The sequence below is a fragment of the Camelus dromedarius genome, chromosome 4 (genome assembly GCF_036321535.1).
Source record: "Camelus dromedarius isolate mCamDro1 chromosome 4, mCamDro1.pat, whole genome shotgun sequence".
NCBI lineage: Eukaryota > Metazoa > Chordata > Mammalia > Artiodactyla > Camelidae > Camelus > Camelus dromedarius.
In genome coordinates, this window is record NC_087439.1 from 92,390,326 (window position 1) to 92,413,986 (window position 23,661).

The following is a 23,661-nucleotide window of genomic DNA, read 5'->3' on the forward strand; positions in this document are numbered from 1 at the left end:
ATTTGGAGAGATCATCGGTGTATCTGAAAACACATGTTGCTTGGTTTCTTGGCTTTCCTTTGGTTTCCTCTAGCAGCCACTACGTTTACTAGGTTACAGGTTACAGGAACACAGCTGAGTTTACCTTCACTTTTAGTAATACTATTTTGAGAAGAGCTGAAAAATAGTAGAAATAAAGAATAGAGATCAAGAACCATTTTTTAAAAGACAGGAAATTGTATTTTTTTAAAAAGAATAAAAGCAAGGGGAAAAAAAAGAGCAGAAGAGGGCACTGCCTTCTGGCTGCCTCCTTTTTACTTTATACTCCTTACATTCATAAATAATCACATTCAGATCCTCCCTCCTGAAGAATGAGCTCCTTGCAGCCAGGATCAAAGCCTGGGCCCTCTTTGTCTCCCAGGCAGTGCGCACCCTGCTCCTGACTCGCACTACAACCCAGCTGTTTGACCACTTGATGATTGAAAGACAAAGGAAAGCAGGAGGACCAGGAGGGAAAGGACAAGAGTAAATAGAACCCTCGGAAGGTTGAACTTGAATTCCTCAGAAGTGCAGCACCATTTCACATTCATCTTCCATCCAATATGGGCAGGCAGATTCCATTTCACAGGCATTGCTTTCTAGCAAAGACTGCTGAACCCTTTAGACACTCACTATTCACCAGAACAAATAAAAACTCTTCTCTCAAGATCCATAATTTGTCTCCAGAATATCCAGACATCCTCATTTCCTCCTCCTGTTCCTCGTCCCCCATCCAACCATTCCCCTCCGAGTCCTGGGAACACACCTGCGGCCTCCGTACCACTGATTTCACTCTTTACCAGGATGCCTTCCCAACTAGCTAATTTAGGAACTGATTTCAAATCATTTCAAATGGTTCTCCATTTTACGTATTCTAGTCGAACCAAACTGCAAAGTCAGCTGAAACAGAGACTGGACAATGGAGCGCAGTTAAGGCACAGATGCTATAGTTAAACTGCTGGTGTTTGAACCCAGGTAGCACTACTAACTAGCCAGGTGTGCTCAAGTTACTAAACCTTTTTATGACTCAGATTCCCTATGTGTAAATAAGGATAAAGATGCTAACAGTAGCTAATAACAACCTTACTGAGTAGGGTTCTTGGGAGGTTAAAAAGAGTTACAACACATGAGATATTCAGAACAGTGCACAGCCCATAGTGCTGTAGAAGTGTTCCTGCTTGTTAATCTCCCACAGAGCCTGGCACTCTGCTGAAGAAATGGTTTTTGCAATAAATATATGTTCATTTCTATAACTTTTCCTTGCATCTGTAGCACATGCATAATGTATAAAAATTAGAAGATGCATATAAGATATAGAAAATACCTATGCTAAAATAAAAACACACAGCAGCCAAGATATGGAAGGAACCTAAGTGTCCATCAACAGATAAATGGATAAAGATGTGGTACACACACACACACACACACACCACAGAATACTACTCAGCCATAAAAAAGAAGGAAATGCAACAATATGGATGGACTTGGATATTATGCTAAAGACAGAGAAGACAAGTACTGTATGATATCACTTATATGTGGACTCTAAAAAATACAACAGCAGAGAGGGTATAGCTTAAGTGGCAGAGTGTATGCTTAGCATACACAAAGTCCTGGGTTCAATCCCCAGTATTTCCTCTAAAAATAAATAAGTAAACTTAACTACCTCCCATGGTCCAAAAGAATCTTTTTAAATAAAAATTAAAAATACAACAAACTAGCGACTATAACAAAAAAAGAAATGGACTCACAGACACAGAGAACAAATTAGTGATTACCAGTGGAAAGAGGGGAGAGGTAATATAGGGGTAGGGGATTAAGAGGTGCAAACTATTATGTATAAAATAAACTACATGGATATATTGCACAACACAGGGAACATAGCCGACATTCTATAATAACTATAAATAGAGTATAACCTTTAAAAATTGTGAATCACTATATTGTACACTTATAACTTACGTAATCTTGTGCATAAACTATACCTATGTTACTAAAAAATGAATTTAAAAAAAGACACAAGAAAAACTCCAGCAATGCTAGTGCCTAGAGATAACAGTATTACTGTTTCATATATTCCATTCATCAATGAAACAACATTTACTGAGCACCTAGTCTGTGAAAGGCCTCACGCTCTAGCTGGAAATAAAATGATGATCAAAGACAGACACGACTCTTGCCATGGCATTTGCAGTCTAGTGGGAGGGAGACACACCTTAAGCAAGTAATCATAAAATACATGCAAAGCTGAATCTATGATAAATGCTATAACAGAGGGATACACATGCATTAAGGTGATCTGATCTAATTGTGAAGGTCTGTTATTCGGAGGTTGTGAGGAAGTGGCTACTGCACTGAGAATTAGTGCATAGAAATTAACTCAGAGAAGTCAGAAGGGAAGGGTTTGCCCAACAGAAGCACAGTAAATCCAAGTGGGAGGGAGCGTACTGAGCAGAAGAGAGGAAGAGGGAGGGCCCACTGAGGCTGCTGTGTGCATTAGATAAGGCTGGCAGATTAGGGAGATGGCAGACCTACAGAGTTTAGTATCCTCAGTTTAGAAATTATATTCTCTATTTATTCAACAAATTTTGCCTATGAGGAGCCAGGAACACACTAATTTTACATAAATTAGATTTACAGCATATATTCCTTTTATTATGAACATTTTTTGAATAATATACAGTAGTTTAACTCTTATTAGTGGAAATATAGATTGTTCCTAACTCTCCATTATTATTAACAATGTTGTGACAGAGTTTTCTCCATGTGGACATTTGAACAAATATTTGTTGGCATGAATCCCTTAAGAGGAATTGCTGGTTATGCCAATTTGTTAACACATTTTAATAATAATCTTGTCTGGGAAATTAGCATATTTAACTGTCAAGATTTGATGCTAGGCTCTTTTGAGGTTGGTACCACTGTTACCTTTAGAGGCATTCTTGATGATTTTCAGAAGCTGCTTCTTCATTTTCTTCAGGGTGTGAGGAAGTACTCTCTATTTCTGATCCCCGTGGGTCCTTCCCACAAATTCAGATCACTCAGAACTGGCTGCCAACAAGCTATCTTAACTCAATAGCTAACTACAGCTCTAAAAGCCTGACTGTCCTACTCCTGGGCTCCACAGGAGAGGAAAGGCTTTCTGATCTGTGTGTGAAGGATCTTCCTCTGGACTTGAGACACATTAAAAGAGAAGGCAGTTTCTGGCAATTCTTTCCTCTCCTCTGCCTTCTACTTTGTCCAGTTCCATTTTCCTGCAGTAAATTCACTAACTTGTTAAAGGCAGATGGAGCTCAGATGAGTCTGCTTCAGACCAAGGTTTTCCATTCTACTGAGTTGACAGATGCCATCTTCTCCTGAGTCTGTGTATTCCAATTCCACCTTTCAATATCTACTGGTAAGCTGTCCTTTTCCTCTTTTAAAGTCCTGTTTGTAGCCCAACCCTTAAATTACCTTCTAAGAACCCATTTACTATCAGGTCATGAATAATTTCTAGGCTTCTAAGGATTAACATAGCCAATCTATTCACATCTTTCTTTAGCTGTTCTTTGCATTCTATTTCTTCATAGCAAAAGAAGTGTGTCCCAAGGTCAGCGGGACACTCTTGCTAAATCAACCAAATTTTGGGTAGAACCTTGAAGAATACCAGGTGTCTTGGTAAAGTTAGGAGTCCATGCTCCGGGCACAGTGTGAACTGAGTTACACAGGTTATTATTTTTGATCCTGTGAGGTAGGTATCATGTCTTCCAGGTTTGCGGAAAATTTCCCCATTTTACAGATTAGGTAACTGAGGTTTGGGAGGCGGTCACTCATCTACGGTCACAAAGCTACTTCATGGGGAGTTTACTTCTGTTTGTAACAGAGATGAAGAAAGGGAAGGCAGGCCAAGAAAGAAAATATAAAACGGGAGAAAGCACGAGAAGGAAACAGCAAGTATGCAGAAACCGCCCTTTTACTGTTTCCCACCCCGCTGACAGGGCTGAGCCTCCAGCGTGGCCCGTACGCCTCCCAGCGGCCACCTCTCTTCCACAGGCACTTCCGGCCTCAGGAAGGCGTCATTAGCGAGCGCCTTGCGTCGGCGCCGGACACGTACGTGCGTGCGGCGGAAGACGACGGGTAAGGAGGCGGGTTTCCGGCCCTTTCCAAAGCCATTTCCGTCGGGAGCCGGAAGTTAGTCCCGGATGGCTTCGGGGGCGGCCTATACGTGGAGCTGAGTGTGGGGCTGCGGGCCTTCCCGCGCCCGCCGGCTGCCTCATGGTGCGGGCCGCGGCCGCCAGCCCCCGGTCGGATCCGCGGCGATAAGGCGCCTTGCTAGCGCGCGACATGTCGTCGAGCCTCCGCGCCGCCGTCTTCCCTCGCTGGAAGCGACACATCTCGGAGGAGCTGAGGCGTCGGGACCGGCTGCAGAGGCAGGCATTCGAAGAGATCATCCTGCAGTGTGAGCACTGGGCGGGCCCCTGGAGCGGGCGGGCTGACCCCGCGCAGGCACGCGGGGCGCCAGCGGGAACCCGAGGCCGAGCCCCCGGCGCCGCCCGCGCGCCTTGCGACTGCCCCGGGTATCAAGTGCCTTGGACGCCCCACGCTTTTTTTTATTACCTTTTCCTCTTCCCACTTTATTCTTGGGTATGACCGTGGAGGATTTCCCCACTGAATTGGGCATTCTTCATGGGCAGGCACCGTTTACGTTTGTATTTGTAAACCCCAGCAGCTTACACAATGCTTGTGTACTTAAACTGTTAGGTTCCAGAAACATCTTGTTACTGGAAATGGCATTACTGGAGTAGGTGCTGACTTTAAGCATTACCACGCGTCATTAACGTCGTCTTCTGAGTGTAAGGAAAGGTTTGCTTTTCATTCTTCCAACCTGTTCTTACTCCGCCTTGGTGTTCTTTGACCATTACACATTTTAGTCTTAACATACTTTTCAGTTAGGACGTCATAGTCTTTACTGTTATTGAAAACTTTGGTATGAAAGAGGTGGCCCACACCCACCTCCACTTAGATGCCTCCTAATGAGCATTTCCTTGCCCCCCACCCATCCCAGTTTACCGTAACTGATGACACATTTGGGGAAAGAAACGGGCACTCTTCGGACCTGTGGTTCCGTTTACCCCTTGAAGTAAGCAGTTTCTCAAGTTATGCCAACGATAAGATGCAAAGCAATAGTAATTGCCCTTAATTGAATTCTGGTTGGCTAAATCAGTGATTTCTCAACTTCCTTGCACGTTAGAATCAGGTGAATCTTTTAAAAGTTGCAAAGGCCAGGCCACACGCCAGACCAGCTAAACTACGGTATTAGGGGTGGGGCACAGGTGTGAGTATTTTTTGATACTCCCCAAGTAATTCTAATGTGCAGACAAGTTTGAGTGGTGTAAATATTTGCCATCTGTCGTTTCACTTTATCTTTCCGAAAATTCTATGAAGCAGGTCCTATTGCCCTTTTTACAAATGAGGAAACTGAGGCTGAAGGAGATTAGGTCATTTCTCCGGGGAGGCACAGCTGAGTAATGTTGGGGCCTGAACTGGGACACAGACATGCAGGCTCTTAATGCCTGCATTTTGCATTTGCTTTTCTTGCTGGGTTCCCCCAGGGAATGGCCTTCCTTGCTTTCGCTGAGCCCCTCCTCTTAACTAAGATGAGAAGAAAAGGGAGATGATGTGCTGCTATTGTGCTAATTCCTTACACTTGGAGAGGCCTGGCAGATCGGTGCTATTTCAGAAAGCACAGGAAACTCCGTCCTGACTTCCTTATGTGATTCCCCCATGTGTTACATAAATTTAAGTCATCGGGTGTTTTGTCAAATGCTTATTCCTTAAAAGCTAATACACTTCAGAAGTCAAATTTGGGTTGGAGGTCTGACTCTACTCCCCTTACTGACGTTTTCATATACTTTTTGGGAGGAGGGGAATTATGTTTGTTTGTTTCTTTTTAGAGGTACTGGGGATTGAACCCATGACCGCGTGCATGCTAAGCATGCGCTCTACCCTCCCCCCTTCACTTACCTTTTGAGTCTGGTTTGCTGCATCTATAAAATGGAAGTGAAGCTTGCCTTGCCTGCCTCATAAATACAGTGCTGTGCATACTAGTGCTTTGAAAGCCGTCTATGTAATTGTCTATAAACGGGAGGTGCTTGACACAATTGAATGTTTTTCTGCACTTTGAAAATAGACATCTTGAAGCAGAAAAGTGGAGGAAGTAGGAAAAAAGTCAGAAGGACAGATCCTTCTGGAGAGGGAACGCACCTTAAAACAGCTGTAGTGAGTGACACGTGCCCGAGGGGCAGGGGAGCAAGACAGCCTTTGCCTGGTAACATAGCCTTTTAGGCTCAGGGATCGGCATTTGGGAGGTCACTTCTAGTGACCTGTTCATCCCCACTGTTCATTCCCACTGTTCATTCCCAGGGAGTCCAATTCTTATCCTCCATCAACCCACGATCTCCTGTTCAGTCCCTGCCTCTGAGCCTGAAGAGAAAGATGAAAAGAGGCCATGGGGACAGCCGGCAGCTCCCTCTCCACCCTTCTCTTCAGTGAGAGGAACTTTGAAGAAGATTCCTTTTGAATACGTCCTGTCCTTTGAAAGACCTGCTGTCTATCCCAGGGCACCCTGCTGTAACATTTTGAAGCCCTTATTAGAGCCTTTGGACACTGATGAATATTCATGGTTGAAACAACTGCCCTGTTCTGTTCAGCTAATTTATTAATATAGATGAGGCAGTGTTTCTGTTTCTGCCCAGGATTCCCATTTGCAGACGTCAGGAAGTAGGACTGAGCTCTTCAAGAGGAGAGAGATGCTCTCCTAACAGGGATAGTCACCAGCATAGGCCCTATCCAGCCTTTGTTCTAGAGCAGTTCTAATCTCAGATGTTTAGGATTTGTGGGAAAACCCCATCAAATGTAGGTTTCTACAAGTTTCCCGTGGTCACTTTCTTGTTCTGCTGAGTGCACCCCCTTCCACTTCTAATCTTGCTGGCCCCCTGTGTGCCTGCCATTCCTAGCTCCCTGTCATATCTAGCCCTAACTTCTCTTTTAGGTTCCTGCAGTGTGTTCCCTGTCATGTTTACTAGATTCAGAGAACTCATTTTCTTCCTTAAGCTCGTCGCCCCTATGTGTTCTCCAGCATGTTAGGATCTTGCACCCAGTTGGCCAAGCTGGGAACCTCAGAATAATCTTTTGACTTCTAATTAATATCTGTTCATGTCACTGCCTGCTTTTTAAATCTGTTGTTTCACCATTGTCAGTAAGAAAAGGTCTGAATTGTCTGCCCTTTCATGTGTTGGCTCTAACTTTTATTTCTAACCACTTACTAGACAGCTTTCTCTAGTCCTTCTGCTGGGACTGCCATTTTCACCTGTGAAACCGTCTGAGAAAATGAGTAAAAACTCTCCTCTTCCTTTTTTAACTTGACCCCCACCCCACCCCCATATTACACTTGAGGTCAGGGACTCTGGTTTGTATTTGTATCTCTTCTGCTCTGATCTGAAACTTCAAAATTTCCAAATTCTCCTAAATTACTTAGAAGGGCATAGTACTTCATTTTTCCATTGTGTTTTGATGTTTGTTTCCTGTTCCCCAGGTAGAAACAAGTAGCTCTGGGAGAAGAAGATGTGTGTGTGGGTGGGTATATTTGGAGGGATTTTCCATAGGCTCTTTGGCGAGGCTGCCTAGGCCAAGAAACGTCTAAGTGTGTATGTTCCTGGATTTTGGACGATTGCTGTTATCAGTGACAAAGTGCAGTGCCAGGTACTTTGACACCTAATAAAAGTGAAACCGACCCAGTCATCTTCTGGTTATTTTTTAATCTAAATCTTTATAAGTTATTAAGTAGTAATTAAATGTATGTACGTCATGATAAATACCTTTTTTTCCTTTGATAGATAACAAGTTGCTGGAAAAGTCGGATCTTCATTCAGTGCTGGCCCATAAGCTACAAGCTGAAAAGCATGACTTACCAAACAGGCACGAGATAAGGTATTTTGGAGCTGTCATGGATTATTTGTATCCCCTCCTTAATTGAAATGTCTGAGTTCAGTTGTCACTTCTCTGATTTTGAAACAAATCAACTACTGTTTCTGTGCTCCAGTTTTTGCCAGCTCCTTTCAAATAAGAGCTTCTGAAGCCAAATAACTAAAATCATTTTTTTTGTGAAGGTATGTACCTACCCACCTAGACAGCTCATCATCAGTGAGATGTGAGCTTGAGAAACTGCTTAAGGTGAGCAGCCCCTCCCAGCCTGCTAGGCTTCGCTTTTTCTTTCTTTCTATTTTTTGTGGGGAAGTGGTGAGGGGGGAGGTAATTAGGTTAATTTATTTTTTTGATGGAGGTACTGGGGCTTGAATCCAGGACCCAGGCAGTCTACCACTGAGCTGTTACCTGCCCCTCTTCTAAATAATCAGACAAGTAAGCATTCTTGAGCAGATTTACATAGATCTTGCTAATACCAGACTGACTGGTCTGTAAACATAAGTTGCTTTTTATATAATACAGGTCTGTTTGATCTTTTTTAATTCAGTGTGTTTCAACATATTTTGGTATGCAATCAAAGTAGCATGTTGTGAAAAGCTTTTTTTTTTTAAAGAAAGATGGGGGAAATCTGCAGTTTAATAGGACGGAGGTAAGTATTGCTTCATTAAATATCCAAGTATATGTTCATGGTGGGGTTTGTTTACTTGGGTCCTTCATGTAAACTCTCTTTTTGAGATTTCAGGGTCTAAAAGAACCTAAAAGCCATACTTCTTGGAGCAGCTTAAATGGAATCCTTCTAGAGTCTTGTCCTTTCCCATTTGTTCATCACGTTTGCGTATTTGGTGGTTTCTATGGAAACAGTACCCATTATTGCTCTAAAATTTACAATTTTTTGAATATCAGTTAACATTTAGCAGCTAAAAACAAAATTTATAGTAATTTAGGATTTTAAGGGGAAAAAACCAGAAATGCTAGGTGTAGCTTAGCAGATTTACTCCTTCAGCTGTATCTGCTGAATAACTGCCTGCCATCCATGTTTCCTCATCTGGCGAGACGGTCTCCGGGCAGACTGGGGTGGGAAAGAGGAACAGATGGCCTGGCTGAGGTTCCAGTTTTGCTTAATAACAATTCAGGAGACCATGCCTGGCTGTGGTCCTGGGAGGCCTTCTGCTGTATTTGAAATACTAATTAATTAGCAGTGTTCTGGTCAAGTTTAGGTGTAAAGAATCCATTTCACTTTATTCATCTAAATTCAGTCAACTGATAATTTAAAACATTTTATTTATCTAGTTAGACTCCTAATGACCGTATTTCTGTATCCTTTATCTGTCAGCCAAACTTGTTTGCTTGGAAAGGTACTTCAAATAAATATACAACATTATCTTGACTGAGTATCAGTGGAGTGGTAATTTAATTGGAAGTCTGTCCTTTCCCCATAAACTTGTGTTCAAAATTAGACGTCCTCCTGACTGCCTTGTTTCTATTAATGGGATCCTTGTTTTCCACGAGTCATCTATGATTCCTTTTTCCCTCAGTGTCCTGCCCTCCCCCATGCATCACCCAAGCATGTTGATTCTTTGCCCACTGGGTCCTGTGCATCTGTCCCTTGGTTTATACTTGTTTGCCACCATCTTTGTTGTTGATCTGTTTCCATTCCTGGACAGTGGCTGCGGTCTCTCACTGAGACATTTTGTGACTGTAGTGTGGGCCAGGCATTAGGGTACAGAGATGAGTAAGCCAGAGTCCTTATTGTCAAGGACCTGAGCCAACTGGGGAGACCAATTCAGGGGGGTGTGTTCACAGAAGATGGGGGCCTAATTGATTGCCTTCTCCCTCCTCCTGGTTCTCCTTAAATCCTGCCCATCTCACTGATTAATCTTAAAACACACAGTGTTTAAAAAGCTTTATGTCATCAATTACCCCTCCTTCAGTGTTTTAATCCCTTTGTTACTGAATCGGTTAAACTCTTCACCAGGAAATAGTTGATTCCAGCAGTTTTTAATGTATGCTTCCTAGACTGCAGCATCTGAGAACTTTGTCAGAAGTGCAAAAGACCTACTGTTTCAGAAACCCTGGTCATCTTATTTTAAGAAACCCTTTAGATGGCCTCTCGTCTGTGAGAACCAGTGCTTTCGTGGCTACTCAGAGTCCTTGTGAACTAGCCTGAGGCGTCTGAGAGCATGTTAGAAATGCAGTTTGGCCCTTTGGACTTAAGCAGTCTGGGGTGGGGCCTGAGGATCTGTTGAAACCTTCTCTCTAGGTGATTCCTTTTTCTGCCTAGTGAAGCACTGTTACAGGCCTTTGTAAGGACTTTGGCTTATTGTGAATAAAATCGAAAGTGGTAGAAGGCTTTGAGCAGAGAATGACCTGTGTCCTTGCCTTAGTCTCAGGAATTGCCTCTCCAGAAGAAATCCCTGGAAGAAGGGACTTGCTTTATGTCTTGCATATTCCACATCACTTTGCATTAAAATAAGGGGATTTGGTAAAAGTCATTTCTGATCCTTTCAGTCCTCATATGCAGTCAGTGACCCAGGCCTGTTGATTCTTCTGCCTGTTTAGGATGGCTTCTTGTAAGGGAGCTGCCACTTTCTGGTCTCTTGGCTTCTACTCATGGGCTAAGATCAGGAAAGCACTAGGTTGCCTCAAAGGATGTGGGATTAGTATGTGCTTTGACTTTTAGACATGGAGGGCAAGATTTGGGGGAGCATCATTCTGCCCCCTCTTCGTTTGTTGTTGGTCATATGGAGGAGACAGCCCCCTCCCCCTTCAGATGGGGGCATCCTGGTTTGCCGGCTTTCTTCCTTTTCTCATCTGTGTGCTTTTCCTGGGCAGTGGTTTCAGGGCCTCACTGCAGTCTGATAATTGAAATCTGTGGCTGCATTCAGAACTTCTCTCCTGAGTTACAAACCCACGGGTCTAGTCATCTGCTGCTACTTCTGAGGTGGCACACAAACACCTGCCAGCTTTCCAAAACTGCGCGGGCTCTTGAGGTGAGCTGAACCCAGTCCCTGGCTTTAGATACCTCTCTCTGCTCATGGTCGCTGCACGTCAGTCTCCAGCTTGGCCCTCCTGAAGCTCAGGCTTTAATATGCAGTTTCCATTTTACATACCCACGTGGGCATCCACAGCGAACTCTCTCTTCAGGCCTCTGCCAGACCTCCTCCCACAGCCCTTCCCGTCTCTGCCTTTTATCCGCTGCTCAGGCCAGAAGCCTTACAGTAATCCTCAGCTCCTGTCTTTCTCTCATAGCCTACGTCCAATTCAAAGGCAAGTCCTGCAGTCTCTCTTTGCAGTGAATTTCCTGTGATCTGACCATGTCTCACCACCTCTGCTGCCGCCACCTTGTTCTGATCTGCACTTTCTTGAGTCTGGAAGATACAGTATCTTGCTAACTGGTTTCCTGTTTCTGCCCTTGCCCCCCCCCCCCCCCCCCGCTGCAGTCTGCTCTCCACCCAGCAACCTTAGCGATCCTTTTAAAACGTAAGTCATTCCTCTGCTTAAAACCGTCCAGTGGCTTCCAGTCACACGGAGTAAAAGCCACAGTCCTCAGAGGGGCCTGCGAAGCTCTGCATGGCCTCCCCTCTCGTCCCTGACGTGTCTCCTGCACCCCTGCACCTGGGGCCGCAGTGACACTTCCCCCGGGTAGCCAGCTGTGCTGCCGCCTCCAGCCTTTCCAACACCTGCTGTTCCCTCCGCTCACAGGGCCCAGCCCCTGCGGGCTGCATGGCTTGTTCCTCACCTCTGTCCAGTCTCCAGTCCCATGTCACCTCTCAGGGAAGCCTTTGATTACCCCACATGGAACAGGAGCCCTGTCGCTCTGTTCCCTTCTTTACCTTGCCTAGTTTTTCTTCACAGCACACCTGACCCTCTGTCCTGTTCGTTTGCTGCCTTGTCTGGTCTTATCTGACTGTCAGCTGCATGAGTGCAGAGCTCCACGTCCCCGCCTTCTCCCTCTCCCAGAACAGTGCTGGCACGGCGCTGGCACGCGGATACTCATCAAGTGAGTGGACCTGGCTGCCGCGTCCCTGTTTACCTGACCTTCATTCCAGAACCCATCCTTCATTCCTGACCCTCTGGTCGTTGGGTTGTGGTTAATTTGTTTACTCTGTGTCTTACGTCTCCTACTTTCTACTTCAAGTTTGTAGTGGCTTATAACTACATTGGCCTGGAGAACTGAACTGCTTCGTTGGCCATGTTGTCACGTACAGGTTTGAAATTCTAAAGTTGCTGTTCCAGGGCCTGATTGGAGGGATCTGGGGCCTGATTTTTTCCCCCTCTTTTTTGCACTTTCTCTTCATCTGCCTGGTTGGGACATTTAGTCCTGGACATGATGGCGCGTGGAATGATAGTCAGCTGCAAGAAATGGCCCAGCTGAGGATTAAACACCAAGAAGAACTGACCGAATTACACAAGAAACGTGGGGAGGTAAAGATAGCCCCTCTCCTCATCTGTCTTCTGCTCTGTGCGGGTCCTGAGGTTGGCAGGACGGGCGGGGAGGCACTTCAACTGGAATTTGCAGCCATCCTGGCTGCATGTGACATCACAGCTCTGTGGGAATGAAACGAGGAAAGGTGTGAGACCTCCATCAGCAGGTGGGCAAGCCATTGAGATAACTGCCAGGTTGTCGTGCTCCAAGATGGCATGAAAGGCACAGGGTAGAAACCTTAATGGAAAGAAGGTTGCTGCTTGGTCTGTTGAAGGTCTTAACTAATAATACCTTCATAAAACATGAACCCTGCAATTTCAGAAAAATGTGTTAGAGTCAGGTCCTAGGCTGTGTTTACCTTGGATGGCAGTTTAATAGCAAGTTATGAAAAAAAAAATTTACCATCAATTTGGCTGAATTGATTATTTTATCAACTAAAGAGTCTAAAAGGGTAGCCAGGGTGGGGGGGGTAGACAGGTATTCTCGGCAGTCACCTAGAACGCATCTCGTCCATCCTAGGCTGCCTTCAATAGGGAGTGCACACCGTGTTCCTGAGCGTCCCCTTCTCTCTGCCACCCAGCTCTTTTCTTCTTGGTGCTTTGGTCCAACCCCACAGGCACCTGTTTTTTCTTAAAGATAAAATAACCCACCATTGCTAGTATTCAACTGAGGTTCTAAACCTTCTTGTTTTTGAAAGTGCTCTTTTTCACCCCCCAGTTGGCTCAGTTGGTGATTGACCTGAATAACCAAATGCAGCAGAAGGACAAAGAGATGCAGATGAATGAAGCCAAGTGAGTAGAGGTGACACCTCCTTCGGGACTCGTTGTGGGATCACCTCCTGTTGTGCTCTGCTCGTGAATGGGGCCAGTGGTGACCGGTGGCAAACAGTTGCCACACTGGCCTTGGCATGAGTTTCAGTTCTGTGCACGCATGACCTGGGACCCTTTTCTGTCGGCTCTGAGGATGGGAAAGGGAGGATCAGTGCCTCAGTCCTGCAGAACCCCTGGGAAGGAAGTTGGGCTCTTGCAGTGTCCCTGAGGCAGTCACAGTTCTCTGCACAGCCACTGTGTATTGGAGCCATATCTTCTGTAGTGGAAATGGGGCCAAGATAGCCGAGAGTGTGGCCCTTGGGAGCACGGATGAGTCTGAGCTTGTGAGCAGGATTATTCTTGATCTGGGAGAAGCCTGCCAGATAAGGTAAGCAAGGACTCCGAATCCTAGGACCTTTGAGCTGGAGGCGAGCCTGGATTTATCTGTGCCTTTTTCTTTACTACGCAGAGAGGGATCTCTAAGAGGCTTAGAAAGGTGGAGAGGTTGCTCAGGCATTTCCACTCACAGAGTACACAGAATACCCAGCCTCTTCCTAAACTCCCGTTACCACTCTGTTTAAGCGTCAGAAGCTCCCTCTTGTTTCACATCCTGCTCTTCTGAAAAGTACTTTAGTCATTTGTAGTCTGGATGAATTTCCCCCCTAGATACTTCTTCTCCTAGTGGGACTGTCCTATAAACCGCTGGGGCTGGTCTTGGCCAAGTAAGGTGTGATAAAAAGCATGAAGCATCCACCTGGTGCCTGCTGTGGCGGCTGAGGTCGTTGCTGGTGCCCGGGCTCACACGGCTCTTACACAGCTTTGTTCCTCTCCATCGTGCTTTCAGAATTGCAGAATGTTTGCAGACCATCTCTGACCTGGAGACTGAGTGCCTAGAACTACGCACTAAGCTTCAGGACCTTGAAAGAGCCAACCAGACCCTGAAGGATGAGTACGATGCCCTGCAGATCACCTTCACTGCCCTGGAGGAGAAACTGCGGAAAACTACTGAAGAGAACCAGGAGCTGGTCACCAGATGGATGGCTGAGAAAGCCCAGGAAGCCAACCGCCTAAATGCAGAGAATGAAAAGGATTCGAGGTGAGAGATGAGTTCACATTAGTGATTCCCATCGTTAGTAAAGTAGAACCTACTTCTTAGAAAAGGAAAACCTCGCAGCTCTAACCACAGGGTGGGGGCTCCAGGAAAAACTAACAAAATTGGAAATAGCAGTGGGGAGTATAAAAGAGATTTGCGTTCATAAGAACACTTACAGCTGAGCAAAGGATGACCTCCCAAAAGGGCTTTGGCCCATACTGTTTTTGCCAGTGAATTCTTTCCGTGTTTCAAGGATAAAAACTAATTCTTGAACAATATAAATTAAACCAGAATTAGGAAAAGATTGGCATCTCCACCCCACCTGCATTTTATAAAATTGTTCCAACCCATACCAAAAATTCTGATCTTATTAGTGTACAGGAAGATTATGGTCCAACCTCCCTGATAACTATGTAACCACTTCAGTAGATCCCCAAATGCCCATTGGCTCAGACTCAGTTCCCAGTACTGATAAAAGCCCTTAAAACTGGAAACAAAAGCTTTTAATGAAAACACCTATCTGTAACCAACAGGCGGTAGTGTACTTAGCAGGGAAGCCTCCAGACATCCAGAGTCCAAGTGGAGGGAAATAGATATTAATATGTTGGTGGTGGAGGCCCACTGTCCTCATACATGCCCATCAAAGCCAGAAACAAAAAGGAAGGGCTCGGCCTCATGCCTCTGAGTTTCTGGCTTAATGACAGGATGAGGCACTGAATACAGGGGCACTAGAAAGATGGGTGGAGGGGGTCATGATTCTCCACCTAGAGACCCTAAAAGAGAATCAACTGGGAAACTAGTAATAAGAGTTCAGCAGAGATTAGGACATTTGATTTTTAATCCCCACGTCAGTAGTTTAGAATTTGAAAAGATTATTGCAGTAATCTAAAAATGAATAAATGAAATAGGAAAGAGCCTTAAAAAATAACCAGCTCTAATCCTAATATTTTCACACAGATTTCAAAATCTATATAAAAACTGAAGCCATAAGGTAGAAATAAAAATACTGCTATCTACTGTTTATGAAAAATTCCTAAATAGGGATATTGGAGGACTTTCTAAACGGTAAAAAGTAATGGAAATGAAGAATGGACTGTATGAAATTTTTAGGTTTCTTAACCCCAGAGAACAGTATGAAGCAATCAACTCGGGTGTGCCATTATGAAATAAACACCCTTCACATCGAGTCAGTGAGGAACAGGTGGGCACTCGGGTGGGCGTGGAGCACGGATAGTTCACAAAGAGAGAAGCAGAGGTGGTCAGTGCATCTGGTGGAAGGGATTTTGTGAGGAAGGTGGAAAGGGCTCCTCACGTTGCTGGGGAGAGGCTCTTCTACAGCTCCCTGGAGGGCACTGGGGATGGCGGGCACCTGAAGGAGGTTTTCATTTGTAGGACTTCATCCTAAGTGATGAGACTTGTTCACAAGTACGGTTTTGTGATAATACATTAATCACAGTAACGAAAAATTAGAAGCAGTATTTCCCTGGGTGGGGAAGGAAATTGGGATATTTTCATATAATGGGATTTCACCAAGTCATTTAAAGAGATATATATGTTTTTATATATATGTAATGTAGCTGAAAATAGATAAAGTCTTCATACAACATAATCCAAATTTGGGGTTTATATTCTTTCTGTCTCATGTTTAAAATTGTGTGGCTTATGCATGGACTTCTTAGACAGCTTAGGGGTGGTGAGAATGCCGGGGTTGCCCGGAAGTTGTTACGCTGCAAGTTGAGACCCTGCTTGAGGGAGACATGAGCAGGTGCGTGGTTGTGCTGAGGGAGGGTCCTTGATCGTCACAGTGAATGAGGAGAACAGTGCACACTTTGGAATGAAAATGGGGTGCGAGTCCTGTTACACATCTGCCCTTGTTCCGTCCTCTGGAATGTTTCCCTAGGAACATGCCCTTGTACGTATTATCTGATTGCGTATGTGGGGCCTGGGGATTCTTTACTCAGCTAGTTCCTCCTTCTTAGAAGCCTTCCCCTCCTTCCCGCCAGTCCCCCAGATGAGATGTCCTTCCTCTTCTCGCAGCTTTTGTTTACCTGGGTCATAGTATAGCCCTGTTTTGAAATAGCTGTCCATGTTCTTCCTCCCTCGCTAGGCTGCGGACTGTCCGCACAGGCAGGCATGGTGGTTGTTGTGTAAGGTGCTCTCAGGGAATCTTTGAACTGTTAGGAGGCCATTTCCTTCTGGCTGTTGTAATGAAGGCCAGGCTGTGGGCATTTTCTTCTCCCTGTGACCCCAGATCTGTCCTCTACTTAATCCTTAAAGACAGGTGCTTTTCCTTTAGGAAAGTGTCACACACCCATACCAAGATTTTGCTTTTCCCTCAAAGATAGTTTATAGGTCGTCTATTCCAGCTAAGAAAAATTTGTTAACCTGTATTTTTTTGTCACTTGTCCTGTAAGACTGACTTTTCATCTTTGGTATAAGATTAAGAGTGTAAGGCACTTTATCAAGCTACAGCCTCACCCACCCCTGCCCAGATTCTGCTGTGCCACCTAAGACTTTGCTCGGATTTGAGAATTACCACTATGGCAGAAGTGGGTTGTTTTTTTGTTGTTGTTGTTGTTGTTTTAATTTCAGCAGGATTCTTTTTTTTTTCTTCTTAGCCACTGTTTTTAAAAAAAAATTTTTTAATGGAGGTCCGGGGATCGAACCCGGGACCTTGTGCGTCCTAAGCATGCGCTCTACCACTGAGCTAGACCTTCTCCCCTCCAGCAGGATTCTTGACCTGAGGTCAGCAGCAGTGCTTGAGTTCTGGGTTGGGGTCCTCCACATCCAGGGCAGAACCACAGACAGGTGAGATCACCATGGAAAGGAGAATGAGGCCAAGGTTTAATGGTTAGGAAGCTCCTGAATTTAGAACTTGGGAAGGGGAGATGAAAATGGTTCTGAGAGGAGGAGAGCGTGGAAGCAATTGCTGACCACATTAAAATTTTGCCACAGCCAAGACTTCTGTGTCCAGTCCTAGTAAATTGAAACTGTACATTTTGAGGGCTCAGGAATCTCACTGTACCTCAGTTTCCTTGTCCTTAAAATGGGAATAATAGTACTTAACCTTAAAACATTGTTCAGAGGATTAAAGGAGTTAAAAACCTGTAAAATAAAAGCATGCCATGTACAGGTAAATTTTTATTATTATTTATGCTCTTGGTATGTTAGTGTGAGGCCGTTTACTGTGGAAAACGAAGTCTCGACCGTGACGAACCCTGGATAAACCTGATGCACATTTCTGTCCTGAGAGGCCTTGGGTCCCGACAGGCAGGCTTCTCCTGTGCTGGTTCACTGCTTTCTCTAATAATATAATCCCTCCGTACTGCTTTGCTCTGAAATCCATTATAATGGGATCCTGACTAATGTTACAGGTGTGGGTTTGAGACTTTGGGTATCTTTACCCAGGGCAGTTTTTACTTTAAGTGCACCAAATATTCAAATGTGTTATTAGAGCTAGTAATTTTTTGAGAGCCAAAACCACATGTTTTCTTTAAGTAGACACACTGAGCTTTTTTTTTTTTTTTTTTAAATAGGCGGCGGCAAGCCCGGCTGCAGAAAGAGCTTGCAGAAGCAGCAAAGGAACCTCTACCAATTGAGCAGTGAGTAGAGCTGTGCACATCAAAACTAGGCTCTTAATAATTTGGTTTGCTCTTTTTAAATAGTTTTGTATTTTATTTTTATAAAACCATTTTACAGATTGTAGAAAGAAAACTGAAAGACTTAAGGGAGAAAATAAAAAATTACCTTCCAGAGAAATTTTAAACAAACTCATTACCTTCCAGAAAGTTGTCTCAGTTTATACTCATTAGCTGCGAGTGTGAATTCTGACTTTTTCTACCCTTAACCAATGACGGCCTCACTGTTTTCCTGTTGACACTTGGGTCCGTTTCTACCCCTAGCGGTAGCTGTCACAGTGTAATGCTGGGCTAGGGTTCTGTCTCTTGCTCTCATCTTGGTTGGTGACTTCAAGTGGAGGTTTGGGCAAACCTTTGAAGCATAAATAAAAACTGGGATCTCCTGGAACAAAGGAATTGAATTGATAGGAGCTTTTCCTAATCTGGAGTTGGGTAGAAGATCTTTTCTGAGATTTGAAGCTTTATTTTGAGAGTGGTGGGTATTTTAGTAAGTAAATTCCTTTTGCTCTGGCTCAGGATGTGGTGGTGTTTTTCCCCCCATTGAAATATATTCTGGAATATAGGATTAAAGTTATGATCCTTTATTTTTGTTGTTTGCTTCCTTGAAAATGGATCTGAGAGGTTTAAATTCAGTTAGGGGTCATCTGCCAGGCAGAGGTCTTGATTTATAACCAAGCCTTTGCTTTGGGTGTAACGTGTGTATTGTCTCTGCTGGCACATGTGGACAATGAGTCTCGGGTGTGTTTGCCCAAAGCTACAAAGGAGATAAATAGTTGACCTGGAAATGAGATTTGGTTTCTTAAAAATAATAGCTTATGAAAGCATCCTTTGCCTGCCCCTTATTGGCCAGCATAAACAGGCAACTAGCTATAACACAATTCAGGAAGGTGAAGCATCCTGCCCCGAATCACACAGTAAGTGGCGGGGCTAGAGTGCAAGTGTAGGGGTGTCCAGCTGTAAAGGCCTGCTCCTAATCTCTGTGCTCCCCTAAGTGGGGTTTCTGCTCAGAGGACATGTACATGTTTGAAGGATTTTGATAGCAGGTTACCAGATGCTGGTATTTTCTCACAGTCCGGGGCCTTTGCACAGGTTCAGGTAGCTTTATAACTATACAGTTGTATCTCAGACCATTTACTTAGGCTCAGCTCATGTTTGTCACCCTTGTGTGGACACAGGTGACTCCCCCAAACCACACCTGAGAAGAGAAGAAAGCCCAGCCTGTTCTCTGTCTCCAGACCTACCTTTGTGCTCTAGTCCTGGCCAAGGCTGGGTTCAGTGACATGGGATCCCAGAGTCACTGGCCAAGGAAAATAAATTTACTTGAACTTGGTTTAACTTGCTTGGCAACAAGTTCTTAAGTATATATTTACATAATGCAGATAATCAATCATGGATAAAACCTCCCTTTCAAGTTCTTTTTAATCCAAACATGTGATAATAAAGTCTTGGCTTATTCGATTTTATTGTTTTACTTTCTCCATGAAGATTGCAAGTCGGTAGGAGGTCGATAAGACCAAAATAATTACTTGCCTTTCCCCTAACCAGGAAGATGGGGCGGGAGGGGACTTCCAGAGGAGCTTTGCATCCGGCGGGATAAACAACAGCAAAGGAGCGTGTTCCTGTGACTTGATTATTTCATATGAAGTATGATGGACTCTCCAATGCCAGAAACGCCAAGTGTTTAAACATAAGCATTAAAAACCAAGTGTCAAGAATGGATTGTGTTTAGATTTTGCTTTCCTGTCTTATTATTAAAGTAATATTTAGAACAGGGTTGTTTATGTACCCGTTGATTTCACTGCCCTTTTAGCAGTCCATTTGCCGAGTGACTTGGATCTTCTGCTTACCCTGGCATTTTCATGTACTCCATAGCTGCCCTCTGTGTCACTCAGCCTGTCTCCTGGGAACTGTTTGTTGAGAGTGCCACAGTCCCGTTGTTGGTGTCCAGCAGGCCTTTAGCTGCAGACCGGACTTTTGATGGGAAGACTACCTTGGTGCTGGTTATGTGGTGTAGACTTAATGAACCACTATTTCATTGCTTTCCACTTGGGAGCTGTGTTTAGACCTAAAAAGATCAGAAGTGCACTTCTAAAGTTATTTTCACTTGGAATCCTGGATTTGATTTGAAGGGATTATTTCTTATTATTGCTCAGAGCATGACAGCTCCTTTCTCTCCAGAGAACCCTTAACCGCCTCTGTCACAGCAAAGTCACAGAGGCCATGTGTGACTAAGAAATGGTGTCACGCTGGCCTTTGCAGAGCAGACTCATCACAAAGCTCCTGTTGAGCAGAATCAGAGACTCCCCTCTTTCCCTTCTTTCCAGGGACGATGACATTGAAGTCATTGTGGACGAGACCTCTGATCACACCGAGGAGACCTCTCCAGTGCGAGCCATCAGCAGAGCGGCCACGTAAGTAGGCGGGTTGGGCCTAGAGAGGAGAGCTCAAGCGACACTTAATGGTATGCTTGTGGGCACAGCCCCAGACCAGTGCGGTCCCCTGGCCCTAGCCGGAACATGCGACCCCTCTTGCCCAACCATGGGGGTTGTGGGCTCCGAGTGTCCTCACCTTTCTTGGGTTGCCTCTCCTTAATGGGAGCTGAGCCGTCCCTTAGTGCTGCCACCAGCTGTGAAGGGAAGCAGAGAAAGGGTAGTGGCTTCCAGAAAGATGGACCTTGTTGGGCAGGGTGATTGTTTAGATCATACTGTTTAATTCTTCCTTGGGGTCCAGGATTTTTTTTTTTTCCTTTGGTGACCAAAGCAAGATTAGGTTATAAACCACTAGAAGTTGTTAGTTCGGTTAGACAGTTTGATTGTGTAAAGCATTAATTCCAGGGAACCATGTTTCTTTTAAAACTTGGGAGGCTGGGTTTTCCCTCCTACCTTCCCACTGTTTTCTGGTGGTTCAGTACTGTGAGGGGTTTCTCGGCTGGGGTTTGGGAGCTCGATGGGAAACATACTCCCAGGTACTTATTTTTGCGAACTGTCTTTGATTGATTGATTGATTGGGCAAAATGTTTCTAAGGTTTAAACCTGTCCTCCCTCCTCTTTAGTAAGCGACTCTCGCAGCCTGCTGGAGGCCTTCTGGATTCTATCACTAATATCTTTGGGTAGGTTAGAAAACCTTCACCTTTCCTTGTTAATATGTGTGTAAATATACCTAAGTGTATGTATATAATTTGTTACCAGTTTTTAAATGTACACCAGAATTTCAGTGCTAAGTATACAGTTGCCTTAATTTCAGCTTTTCATTTAGCTTCTTCCTTTTTTCCTCAACTTCCTTTCTCTTAATCTTGCTGCGTGCTGATCTCTGGCCTTACCCTTTAGTCTGTCCGAGTCTCCCCTTTTGGGACATCACTCTTCTGATGCTGCCAGGTGAAAATATTATCCTCTTTTAGCCCAGCATGCAAGTGTGGGTCGTTGGTAATTACGCTGATCGCCGCTTCACTCCCCCGTCATCACATGTCCACGTGCTAACCAGGAGGCTCTGCATGCTCCTCGGGATGCTGCCCGCCCTCTGAGCGGGCGAGCAGGTGGAGCTCTTTGCACTGTAATCACGCTCTGGTCGCTCTTTCTTTTGGCATGTGTTCAGCTCCGCCTTGACCACACGTGCGCTGAGGATGACTGTAATCAGACAGGAATCATCTTAAAATAGTTTTATGAAAATACCGATGAGCTCCCTCTGAGCTGGTGGTTGCATTCAGTTGAGAACGTTTTTAGCCCTTTATTGACAGGGACAGCCGTTGTTCAGGGACTGCTTTTCAGTGTTGAGTTTTGAGGTCCATGAGTTAGTGAGGAGAGTACAGGGTAAGTACTATCTTTCCAGTTGTCACTGAGTGAGGAAGCTTCTCGTTTGGGTAATCATTGTGGTGTGGGGGGTTTAGAAAGGAAAAGAAGCTATTGACCAAAGATGTCTTTGAACCCACCAGAGAGTTTGATGGACAGTAAGCCTGTGCAATCCTAATATTGTCCTTTATGTTACTTCTTAGGAGGCGCTCTGTCTCTTCCTTTCCAGTTCCCCAGGATAACGTGGATACTCATCCTGGTTCTAGTAAAGAAGTGAGGGTGCCAACGACTGCAATGTATGTCTTTGTAAGTATGGTTTGTCCCCAAACCGCACGAAGCTTCATGTGGAAACAGGCTGACAGTTAAAGGATCCTTTGTCCTGCTGCAGCCAAGCTCTCTGTTATTGTTTTATTTTAATTAAGCTTTTATAACTGTTGGCTGTCTGATATGCAAAGCAAAATTGCTTTGATAAAATAAGCAAAATCTATGTATTTTGCTTGAGAACAGAATTTATTACAACCGCCCTCTGTAATCCAGGACTAGCTGAGAGAGAGGGTTGGTAGCATGAGGGACGGGGCAAGGGGAAAACTAATTAGGGTGGTGAGAAGTTAGGGGATGATTCACAGTCGTCAGCGGTTGGCTCCAGGTTAGAGAGATTCTAGTCAGTGGTCTTTTGTGGAAGGGCAGCTCTTGACTTCACAGGTTATGCCCATGTGTGACTTCTGACCATTAGGAGCACATGGTTGGAAGCAGGAGCCAGTCCTGGGTAGAAGCCACTGTGATACCACAGCTGTCATCTGGAGTTTGGAGTTGGGTCTTAGTTCTAAAGGATAATCCGGTCCCAGCTGGGGTGACTGAGCAGGAGCGGAAATGGCCTGTGGAGATGTGTAGTCCCTGGCTCGGGGCTAGCCAGTGAGGGGGTAGGGGGTGGAAGGGCAGAGCAGAGCCCTAATAGTTGGACTGACTCTTGGATTGCTTGGGGTGAGTTACAGGGGCCAGCTTTCAGGGAGAAAAAGAGTTGTTATAAAAATGGGATGGAGTTTATGTAGGGAGAGCTTTCAGTTCAGCCATAAAGAGGAACTTGAGTAGTTATTTCCCTACAATGAACTGGCTGAGCAATTGGCCACCTTAGTTGTTGTAAAGAGAGTTCTGTTCTGGATGAGGGTTTGGATTAGGGACCATTATGGCCCCTTCCCACTCCACTCCTGTGATTCCCTAACAGGCTAGGCACCTCGGAGGTCGATGATGATTGGTAAAAGGTCTGATTGCACTTAATGTCACAGTCCCTTCCCTGCCCTCAGCTCCCAGCAGCCCATTTTTCCTCTCCTGTCACATTTAAGTCATGTGTATGGGGTAATGGAGCAGCTGATAATTTGGGATTCTGTCAGTGTGTGTTTCCGAGAGTGAAGGGTTCACAGCTGGCAAGTGTCCAACAGAAGCAGCTACACAGGAGTTTGATGAGTGGCAGCCGTGGGCGTGATTGTGCATGATCTCAAGTTTTCAATCTGAGACCTCCCAAGTAGAAGGATATCATAAAAAAAGAGAGGGGAATTGTGTGAAGTGAAAAACTGTGTCATCACCTGTCTGACAACTTTTCAGCACTGGGACACCAGGGAGGTGGTTGGAAATCAGATCACCAAGCAAAGTGATGATAAAGTGATGTTTGTACCCCCATCAGTTAAGAGCCACGTTCTCAATATTTTCGAGCATCTTTTTCAGCCCTAAGCAAATGTGAAGATCAGATTTTTGTCTTCCCAAAATGACCTTTTGGGCAAATGATTGATGATCTGTTTAATTATCCAATATTTATAATCCATGTATTGGCAGTCTTTTCCCCCTCTTTTTTATTATGAAAATTTTCAAACATAGGCAGAGTAGAGAGTAGAAGAACCTCTGGGTACCATCGTCCTGTCAGGTAGCTTTAGTTAGC

General features: G+C 44.8%; 1 protein-coding gene and 1 non-coding gene across 4 annotated transcripts in view; both read left to right on the forward strand.

Moving 5' to 3' along the window:
* The first annotated feature begins 4,171 nt into the window (after nt 1-4,171).
* ATG16L1 (autophagy related 16 like 1) overlaps nt 4,172-23,661 on the forward strand; it is a 35,578-nt gene continuing 16,088 nt past the window's right edge. The window contains exons 1-10 of one of the 3 annotated variants that reach the window (XM_031452434.2): nt 4,172-4,456; nt 7,893-7,986; nt 12,300-12,405; nt 13,124-13,197; nt 14,060-14,311; nt 17,845-17,910; nt 20,271-20,357; nt 20,999-21,055; nt 21,273-21,320; nt 21,935-22,037. In XM_031452434.2, coding sequence (XP_031308294.1) covers nt 4,342-4,456; nt 7,893-7,986; nt 12,300-12,405; nt 13,124-13,197; nt 14,060-14,311; nt 17,845-17,910; nt 20,271-20,357; nt 20,999-21,055; nt 21,273-21,320; nt 21,935-22,037 — 1,002 coding nt within the window. In that variant the 5' untranslated portion in view covers nt 4,172-4,341. The remainder of the gene's footprint in view (nt 4,457-7,892; nt 7,987-12,299; nt 12,406-13,123; nt 13,198-14,059; nt 14,312-17,844; nt 17,911-20,270; nt 20,358-20,998; nt 21,056-21,272; nt 21,321-21,934; nt 22,038-23,661) is intronic. The other 2 variants (XM_031452435.2, XM_031452436.2) reach the window with 2 other exon arrangements.
* On the forward strand, nt 22,969-23,244 carry LOC116153169 (small Cajal body-specific RNA 6). The gene has a single exon (XR_004136963.1). It is a non-coding gene; the product is annotated as a small Cajal body-specific RNA 6 (non-coding RNA).